The sequence below is a fragment of the Cyprinodon tularosa genome, unplaced genomic scaffold (assembly GCF_016077235.1).
Source record: "Cyprinodon tularosa strain WSP-4 unplaced genomic scaffold, ASM1607723v1 ctg87, whole genome shotgun sequence".
NCBI classification, from domain to species: domain Eukaryota; kingdom Metazoa; phylum Chordata; class Actinopteri; order Cyprinodontiformes; family Cyprinodontidae; genus Cyprinodon; species Cyprinodon tularosa.
Genome location: NW_024039640.1, coordinates 1,038,113 through 1,048,364, shown reverse-complemented (window position 1 = coordinate 1,048,364; position 10,252 = coordinate 1,038,113). Strand labels below are relative to the sequence as shown.

General features: G+C 36.5%; 2 protein-coding genes across 2 annotated transcripts; one reads left to right on the top strand and one right to left on the bottom strand.

Moving 5' to 3' along the window:
- Window positions 1–5,391: 5,391 nt before the first annotated feature.
- Window positions 5,392–7,373, top strand: LOC119775428. Its single transcript, XM_038273408.1, has 4 exons — window positions 5,392–5,497; window positions 5,656–6,357; window positions 6,979–7,071; window positions 7,341–7,373. The coding sequence occupies exons 1-4, from the start codon at window positions 5,423–5,425 to the stop codon at window positions 7,371–7,373; spliced, it is 903 nt and encodes a 300-aa protein (XP_038129336.1). The 5' UTR covers window positions 5,392–5,422.
- A 1,055-nt stretch (window positions 7,374–8,428) lies between these two features.
- LOC119775389 lies at window positions 8,429–9,920 on the bottom strand. Its single transcript, XM_038273358.1, has 2 exons — window positions 9,054–9,920; window positions 8,429–8,928 (listed from the first exon to the last, which is right to left on the bottom strand). Exons 1-2 carry the CDS (start codon window positions 9,876–9,878, stop codon window positions 8,599–8,601), a joined length of 1,155 nt encoding a protein of 384 aa, XP_038129286.1. The 5' UTR covers window positions 9,879–9,920; the 3' UTR covers window positions 8,429–8,598.
- Window positions 9,921–10,252: the final 332 nt, after the last annotated feature.

Here is a 10,252-nt window from a genome sequence, read left to right as displayed (position 1 = left end):
ATTCTTTGACACTCCCAAGATTAGTAAAAACTCATCTGTATCATAGAAACACTAGTTGGAGCAATTTCTAGTTCACCATTTTCATGTTTTATGGCTTTGACCCATTATTAGAAAATTTTGAATGGATGTTCACCGTGCTACTAAATGAATTCTGGGCAATGATATACCAAGGTCATGTATGCTTCTACATTATGGATACATGGAAGAAGGAACTATACTGAGAGATTAATATTTACTAAATATATTTTTGCCCGCTTGCTGAAAAGTAATCACCTGAAAATTGAATAAGTCTAATTCACATACAAAAGATGACTGGATGAAAAATGATAATTAAATATACTTGATGGAACACCTGACTTAAAAATAGAAGATTTACCAAAACCATTGCGGGAAAAATGGGGAAAGGGGAGTAACGTGCCTACTTCCCCACAACAGACCAAGGAGCATTGAATCGTTAGCTTATGAACAAACCCAAGCTGTATGGCAATTTCACCCATTTTTTTCTGATCTTTGTTACGTTTTATCTAATCATTTCTCTCCTTTATGTCAAAAATGCAATTCTAAAAATGTATAAAACACCAACAAATACTTTTTATTTATTAAGTTAGCAATTATTAACAGTGCTGCTAAGTTTTTTGTTCAAATGTATCAAGATGCAGCTTAAAACATCGGCTTTTTTAATAACTCTAAAATTCAAACCACAGTAATTAAGAACGAATTCTAAAGATATGAGTAAATGTCATACAACAGTGAAACAAGAAAATAAATGCAAATGCAACAAGGATCCTAAGCAAAGGTCAAATCAGCTTTACAGGTTAAACAATTCAGAGCAAAGGGCAAGAAATATACATTTCTGTTTTTACTGCTATTCTTAGATTTCATATTTTTCATTAAAATGATTAGGATATTTTATTTTTTGACTATTTTCATGCAGCATTTTAGATTCTCTGTTTCAGAAAGCTTGGTATGAGTCATTTGCCTTCAGCTCCGCGGCAAGTTCCTTTCATTCTCTTCATCTATTAGGTGATTCTGAGTATCGTTATCTGTAAAGTTGGAAAATTTAAAAACAACTAAATAAATAACTGGTCTTTCTTTAATTAGCTGCAGACTCATGGAGAGAGATATTAGTATTTCATGAAAATATTGTAAACTAAAATGATTTAATGTTTTACAGTAATATAAGACAAAAAAAAAACAAAAAAACAATGAATATGCAGCATTCACAAAAATCTCTAAAATGTATTAGTGTTATTTGGGTAACTAAGACTGTGCAAGATAAATGTTAGAACATTTAGAAAATGAAAAAAGACAAAGTTTGACACACTCAATGTCTTCCTCCTCTTCACTGCTGATATATAATTATATTAATTTCAGTCCAAAAAAGTACTTAAAGTCAGAGTAAAAACCCCTGATCTTGACCAGATAATTATGTAGAATAGGAAACACATGGCCATTCTTTTCCAGCCATGTAGTATCGAGCATATCAGGAACATTAAACAACATTAAATAACATACAGTACATGCCCATCTAAGCACGTAGTATTACAAAAATTAAAAGCAAAAATTAAATTGCAGTTTCACTTTCAACAACATAGTACATTGGCATGGTTAAAGCTAAAAAGGGATGTAAATGCCTATGTACATGAATCATTACTGCAATAGCTCTTAAATGCTCAAAAATTTGTTTTTCTTCATGTTGCAGTAAAATATACATAAAGGACTATGGAAGCCCGTTTCCGCCACTCTGTAAAAAAAAAAAAAAAAAAAAAAAAAACTATCAAAAAAAAAAAAAGTATCTCAATATAATGAGATAGTAACTCAATATAATGAGATAGTAAGTCAATATAATGAGATAGTATCTCATTATAATGAGATAGTAACTCATTATAATGAGATAGTAACTCAATATAATGAGATAGTATCTCATTATAATGAGATGCTATCTCATTATATTGAGATACTATCTCAATATAATGAGATAGTATCTCATTATAATGAGATAGTAACTCAATATAATGAGATAGTAACTCAATATAATGAGATAGTATCTCATTATAATGAGATAGCAACTCAATATAATGAGATAGTATCTCAATATAATGAGATAGTATCTCATTATAATGAGATAGTAACTCAATATAATGAGATAGTAACTCAATATAATGAGATAGTATCTCATTATAATGAGATAGTAACTCAATATAATGAGATAGTATCTCAATATAATGAGATAGTATCTCATTATAATGAGATAGTAACTCAATATAATGAGATAGTAACTCAATATAATGAGATACTATCTCATTATATTGAGATACTATCTCATTATATTGAGATAGTTTTTTTTTTTTTTTTTTGGAAGTTGAACCCCCATTTCAAATTGGTTCAGTCCACCTGTACCGGTTTGACTATACCGTCGGTCGCGCCTGCTGCCCACTAGGCCCTAACTGTTAACCGGTTTGACTATACAGTCGGTCGCGCCTGCTGCCTGCTAGGACCCAACTGTTAACCGGTTTGACTATACCGTCGGTCGCGCCTGCCGCCTGCTAGGACCCAACTGTTAACCGGTTTGACTGTCGGTCGCGCCTGCCGCCCACTAGGACCCAGCTGTTTACAACGGTAAGATATGTGGTTTTGTTAATTTAAGTCTGTAATATAAACTAGCATAGCATAAAGTCATCAATTTGGCACATTGACGATGGTAACTAATCTTGAAGATAGCTTCAGAAGATACATTCATATCTTTGAAGCTAACATTATCTGTTTCTTTACTTTGTCAGTCCACAATTGACTTTCCGGTAACTGTAGTTAATATCTGAGGATTATGTGGTACGTTTATTTGCTGTAATGACACATGTTCAGTCTACCACACAGTTGTGGTGTAATAACTGTTGAGTAGTTGGTAGATGCTGCATCTGGCTACCGCAGTGAAGTTAGTTTCAAGATGCTGCATCTGGCTACCGCAGTGAAGTTAGTTTCAAGATGCTGCATCTGGCTACCGCAGTGAAGTTAGTTTCAAGTTGGATATTCGATATTCGCGCTCCGCGGCCCAAGCGGTGTTTAGCTCGCGGCTGATCCGCTTTATGTACGCTTATGTCGGCCAGCCGTTCACCACCGCTCCCTTCCCAGGCGCTCGGTGCTTCACTTAGGGACCGTCAACAAATTTCCGAACCAAACAGTGCTGACATAAAAATATTAATAAATGTCTTTCCTTGTGACCAACTGACATATAAAGTGCTAATTCATGCTTTTACATTACATAAATTACATTTTATTGAATTTTAATGCTATAATCAATATTTAAACAATTTAAATATTAAATAATAAAAAATTTTCTTCAGTAGCTCCCAGGTCATGTGACCTGTTGACCCAAAATCAGCATGAAATTGTTCTACTAGTCTCTGTAGATGGGGCACACTCATTTGTTTTTCATTTTAACTCTTTTTTAATTTTTTACCACATATGGACACCCTTATGCTTGAACATGGTGTTCGTTATGGACAATCAATGACGAGCACAGAAGTCCAACAACAGAACACCACTCGAGTTCAGATCGGGGCGACCATTCCTCCCAACCATGCCCCTCCAGGTCTCACTGTCATTGCCCACGTGAGCGTTGAAGTCTCCCAGCAGAACAAGGGAGTCCCCAGGAGGGGCACCCTCCAGTTCTCCCTCTAAGGACTCCAAGAAGGGTGGGTAATCTGAACTGTTGTTCGGCCCGTTAGCACAGACAACAGTCAGAACCCGTCCCCCCACCCTTAGGCGGAGCCCTCTCGTTCACCGGGATGAACCCCAACGTACAGGCCCGAGATGGGGGGCAACAAGTATGCCCACTCCTGCCAAGCGCCTGTCACTGTGGGCAACTCCAGAGTGGAAGTATGTCCAGCCCCTCTATAGGAGACTGGTTCCAGAACCAGAACCATACGTCGAGGTGAGACAGACTATTTCTAGCCGGAACCTCTCAGCCTCACACACTAGCTCCGGTCCCTTCCCACCAGCGAGGTGACATTCCACATCCCAAGAGCCAGCTTCTGCAGCCGAAGATCGGACCACCAGGGTCCCCTCCCCCGGCCAACACACATTGCATACGACCCTTATGGCCCCTCTCACGGGTGGTGGGCCCATGTAAGGGTGGACCCAACAATTCACACTGATTTTGGGTCAATAGGTCACATGACCTGGGAGCTATTGACCAAAAATACTCAATTTTAACTTAGAAAATTGGTAAAAAAATAAAAAAAGAGTTAAAATGAAAAATAAATGAGTGTGCCCCATTAAGAGAGACTAGTAGAACAATTTCATGCTGATTTTGGGTCAACAGGTCACATGACCTGGGAGCTATTGACCAAAAATACTCAATTTTAACTTAAAAAATTGGTAAAAAATAAAAAAAGAGTTAAAATGAAAAATAAACGAGTGTGCCCCATTAATAGAGACTAGTAGAACAATTTCACACTGATTTTGGGTCAATAGGTCACATGACCTGGGAGCTATTGAAGAAAAATACTCAATATTAACAAAAAAATTGGTAAAAAAATAAAAAAAGAGTTAAAATGAAAAACAAATGAGTGTGCCCCATCTGCAGAGACTAGTAGAACAATTTCATGCTGATTTTGGGTCAATGGGTCACATGACCTGGGAGCTATTGAAGAACAGATTTTATTATTTAATATTTAAATTGTTTAAATATTGATTATAGCATTAAAGATTAGCAGTAGACACTTTATTGTTACTACCAATAAATACTTCATCTTTTCTGTGAATTTAAAGAGGTGTCTCAAGATTTTTCCATTTTAAAACTTGCATACATTTGTGGAATTACACAAATAAAAACAACTGTGGTAATAGTTATTATAAAGCAAAAGTTTTAAAAGATGCAAACTATTTTTTTGAAAGAATGTATTTGTGACATGAAAATAGTTAGAGTTTAGCTTAGTAAAATCATTTGACAAAAACACATAGTGCTTAAAGACATTATGAATGTGCCAGCCTGGGGTCTTGTTGTGTGGAGTTTGCATGTTCTCCATGTGAATCAGTGGGTTCTCTCCGGGTACTCCGGCTTCCTCCCAGAGTCCAAAAACATGACTGTTAGGCTAATTATTCTCTCTAAAATTTTCGTAGGTGTGTGTATTTGCGCATGGTTGTTTGTCCTGTCTGTCTCTATGTTGCCCTGTGACACACTGGCAAACCCGCCTATTGCCCAGAAATTTAGATAAGTACCAGCACCTCTCTTGACCCCTCAAGGGACAAGGGTGGTAGAAAATTAATGGATGGATGGATGGATGGCATTATGAGTGACTATATTATAAGTAGTTTTTCAGGTAAAATTATAATTTGTAGTATGACTTGCTTTATATTTCAATAGAAACATATGATGATGGTCTTGTGTGTCTTCTCTTCTCTTCCAGTGTATGATCACAGAATGGATGACCTAAGTGATTTCCTGAGACAAAGGAATATTCCAGAGGAAACTATCGAGACCATGCTGAAAGAAAAGGTACTATGTGAAAAAAGTAATCTGTTCTTCAGAAACTACAGTTTTTTTTTAAAGCTTGTGTTTAGCAATGTTATCTAATTTCATTCAAATAATTTGCATGCAATTCTAGTTCTGTTTTTGTAGCTTTAACAATATTATTTTTTATTGTCCTTGTTTAGATTGATACCAACGTCATCCAGCTCATGACAGATGAAGAGCTAAAGAATTACTTGCCATCGTATGGAGATCGCATAGCCCTATTAGGATATTGTAAAAGGAAGGAAAATGGCCCCCTAAGCAGTCGCAAATCAAAACTGTTTGAGCGCCTGAAATCAAAGCTGGGTAAAAGAAAAACTGCTCATGAAGATGGTTGTGGTATGGAAAATGAAGAGCAATCTGAAACAACTGTAAAGAAGAATGCTCTGAAGCCCAAGAGAAAAATAGAAATAGGTTGGATGCTTTATGATGAAGAACAACAGGCTTTTAAACAAGTAAGAGCAAGAAGAGGTGGTGGAACTAGGAAGGTTGAAATATCAAAGGATGCTAAAAAAAGTGAGCTAATCCAGATGGCTATTGGCCTTTTCTTTCCAAATGGAAGAAATAGAGAAGGGTGCATAGCAGATTTTGAAATAGATCTAAAAGATTATCAGGAAGTGGCAATTGATGACAACATCACTGTTGGACAAATGTTTCATGTTACAAAACTTAGTATTCTCAGGTTTTATCTGACCACTCACAAAAAGAAGGCTAACCAGTCAATCGGTCAAGATGAAGTTATGTCTTCACCATTGTTTCAGGATCAAGACAGTTCTCTTAGTCAGCCCTCCTCTTCATCTGCTGTAAATGTTGCAACGACCAGCCAATCTACAATATCCACAGCAGTAACTTCCGATTTCTTATTTTTTGGAAACATAACAAATCATGACAATATTAACTTTTCACTTCATTCTACAGAGCTTAGGGAGGAGGATTTGGATAGCAGTAACATAGTGTTTGTAGGACCGTTTTCTGACAGTGAGCCACAGATTTTGGATGATACTTTGCCAATATCCCCTCAATCCACATCAACTGCCAAGGCAGTGAAGAAGATACTGATAGTTCACAGAGGACAGGTACTTCCTGAGCTCATAGCACATTTCTGTGATGATGGACTTCTGGATAAAGATTTCAAGATCCAGCTTGTACTGCCAGATGGAACACCTGAGATGGGTTATGATGATGGAGGAGTCGTTAGAGACTGTCTTTCTGAATTCTGGAAAGAATTCTATGACCAGTGTACAACAGGAAACACTTATAAAGTGCCTTTTCTGAGACATGATTATGGACAGCAGCAGTGGGAGAGTGTAGGCCGAATAATTGTTTTTGGATGGACAAGAGAGAAATATCTTCCTATGAAGATTGCACCTGTCATACTAGAGCAAGCAGCCTTTGGACAGGTAAAAAGTGAGGTGGTGGAGAATTTCCTTAAGTGCTTGTCTGAATCTGAGCGATTTGTGTTTCAGTCATGGCAGTCAGACTTCAGCAGTGTTGACAAAGAGGAATTGATAGAGATTCTTGATAACCACAGTTGCAGACGAATGCCCACTGCCAGCAATGTAAACGAAATCCTCCAAGAGCTTGCACACAAAACACTTGTCCAAGAGCCTGCTTACGTTATTGAACAGTGGGCCAAAACACTAAGTATTACCGGGAACAGCTTCCAGGATCTTTCTTTAGTGTATGAAAACTTGCAACCAAATGCAAGAAAAGTATTAAGGTCCATTGTCTTTCCTGAGGAAATGAATGCCCATCAGAAGGACATTCAAAAGCACGTTAGCACATATATCAGGAATGCGGATTTACAGCATCTGTCCTTGTTTCTAAGGTTCTGTACAGGTTCGGATCTATTCCTGGATAAGAAAATTCTTATTGAATTCACAAAGATTCAAGGGTTTCTCAGAAGACCTGTGGCTCACACATGTAGCTGTGTCCTTGAGCTGTCAATGTATTATGATAGCTATCCAGATTTCAGTGCTGAAATGAACAAGGTTTTGGAGTCTAATGTATGGGTTATGGACATTATTTAGTTTGGACGTGGTGGAGATGGAGGGTTGAGTTCCACAGTTGTGGAACTCTGTAAAGAAAAATAGAGGAATAAGGTGGCCAGTTAAAGTGACATGTTGCCTATCAAGATCTAAATAGATGTTTTAAGGTTTTCCCTAAAAATTTTTCTTGAGTTTAAGGTTTTAGAGATAAAAATTCACGTGGGTGATGTTACCTTCCCAAACTTTCTCCAGATTTAATAAAAGGGATCAACTGTTTGTGATAGTTAAATGCTGGTTTGTATGTACAGCATAGCTGTTGGTATGTTTAAGGTTAGGTTGTCAAAAATAAACAAGGGAGATATTATACCACACATGCACAAGTTCTGCATATCTGTTAACTTTCAGGGGTGTGGTCAACAATTTTATCTCTGGAAAGCCATGATGTCAGACATCAAAATGGAGCTGACTTTTGTTATAGCATAATTAACATGTTAATTGTTAGCTGACATAATAAATTATAAGACGTAAAATAAAAATGACTCTAGGAAATGTTTAGAAGTTCACAGCCAAAAAAAACAAATATAGGAACTGTTTACTGTTATTGTATCTTTTTATGAGACACAACTGTGTCAGTTGCACTTGTTACATTGCATTCATATCCATAACAAAATCTTTTTCTGATTTATTTGTCTTTTTTGCACATTTTATTTCTTTTTCGGAAGGTTATAAAAAGAGTCTTCTTTTTTGTTTTCATGGACACAACTTGGTAAATTTCTTTATCTTAAGTAAATTAAATGAGTGCACTATATACCAAGGCAAGTTTTTTTAAGCACTTGTAATTTATTTTTGAGGATGTAAATAATGGATTGTTCTCTGTTGGCAGAATACAAAATAAATACATTCTGAATAAAGTGTAGAGTCTGTTTATTATTTGCTGTTGCACTCTAAAAAAATCGATTGGCCATAATACAGAAAAACATATATGTAAAGAGTAATGAGAAGATTGGTACTCTTTATATTTACACAGGTATTTACACACGACATATAGAGATAATATCTGACTTGTTAGATATTTTGAGGACCTGGGTGAGAGAGAAACTATTCCCTCAGCCCATCACTGATCATTTGACGGAGTCTTACATAAAGATTAGTACTTTCATACACATCATCTGTCATTACCAGTCTGTGCTCAGTCATGAGTTCAGTGCATAAGTGAAACACGTCGACATCACAGGGAAAGTCCTTGAAACGACATTCTTCTATACATATTTCCAGCTTTGTTAGATTAACAGACTGCAAAAAATTGGGAACCCCATACAGGTTGGGAACACCATGCATTATTGTGGGACGACCATGAGGAGCCCGAGGATTATTTGTAGACCGTATACGATGGTCATTCCATGCCTGGACAACTTGATCCAGCTCCACCTGTGTGATAAAGTAAACAGGAAAAAAATATGAAAATAGTTGTTAGAAAAAAAGTTATGCTTTTGTATTATTTGTTATTTTTCTTCAAATTTGGGTGCTGAAGTCAAGAAATAAATTTATAGTACCTGTATTGTTTGTAGGAAGCAAAACTGGATCAGTGATTTGTCCAGAAAGCTGTCAACAAAATAGCCATCCGCTTTAAGCTGGTCGAAATGGTCCATCCAAAACTGGGCACATTCACTTCTTAAAGTGCACCACCATCGCTCTATCCTTTGATTTCCTGTACTCGGACCGAGAATAACAGATTCAAAACCATTTTCATTCTCGGTGTTGTGCAGGAATCTTTGCATTGCTGCCACACAAGTGTTCTCTGTGCCATGATCCATTCGTATCTTTTCTGGAAATCCATTGTACTCCATCACAGCATCAATAAAATAGCCAGCAATAATGTGAGGGTCACTATTAGTCTTGTAAGCTTCTAGCCAGATCATTTTCCTTGAAAAGCCATCTATGCATCCATTAATACATATCCCATAAGGCTTTAATTTGTCATACCCATCCATGTGCCAGACATAGTTTGGTCCCCGACTGACATATAAACGTCGTCTCAAGCGATTTTGTGCACGCAGGTCAACACCGTTGGGATCCAATAGGCGCATCAAAAGACGTACTGTTTCCCTGTCTGTGACTATGCCAGCCATCCAACATTTCTGATGCATCCACCTGTAGCCGTGCTGTCTCCCAGATCCATTTAGTTGTTGCTGAATAAAAGAGGCCACTTCTGCAACATCTGTCTTATTTTTTCTACGCCAAAGGCTCTTCTTTTGCAGTCTTCTCTCCAGCGTCCGGAGACTTAATTTAATATTATGGATTTCTTCCAAAACTCTCAAGATTTCATGATTAGTAAAGCCACCTCTGAAGTATTGCTCAATTATATTATCAATATCCATTTCTCTCTATCAAGTTGAGCATATCTCAAGCTATTGGACCAACTGAAGTTATCTCATTATATTGAGATAGTATCTCATTATAATGAGATAGTAACTCAATATAATGAGATAGTATCTCAATATAATGAGATACTATCTCATTATATTATAATGAGATAGTATCTCATTATATTGAGATACTATCTCATTATAATGAGATACTATCTCATTATATTGAGTTACTATCTCATTATAATGAGATAGTATCTCATTATATTGAGATACTATCTCATTATAATGAGATACTATCTCATTATATTGAGTTACTATCTCATTATATTGAGTTACTATCTCATTATATTGAGTTACTATCTCATTATATTGAGTTACTATCT

What these genes read in the sequence shown, in the direction of transcription:
- LOC119775428 (XM_038273408.1), top strand. Translation starts at nt 5,423, where the DNA reads ATGGATGACCTAAGTGATTTCCTGAGACAAAGGAATATTCCAGAGGAA. An exon ending in AATCTACAATATCCACAGCA is followed by an intron (nt 6,358 to 6,978) that starts GTAACTTCCGAT and finishes TTTGTGTTTCAG; the next exon opens with TCATGGCAGTCAGACTTCAG. An exon ending in GAATGCCCACTGCCAGCAAT is followed by an intron (nt 7,072 to 7,340) that starts GTAAACGAAATC and finishes CTTGTTTCTAAG; the next exon opens with GTTCTGTACAGGTTCGGATC.
- LOC119775389 (XM_038273358.1), bottom strand. Translation starts at nt 9,878, where the DNA reads ATGGATATTGATAATATAATTGAGCAATACTTCAGAGGTGGCTTTACT. An exon ending in GCTTCCTACAAACAATACAG is followed by an intron (nt 8,929 to 9,053) that starts GTACTATAAATT and finishes TTTATCACACAG; the next exon opens with GTGGAGCTGGATCAAGTTGT.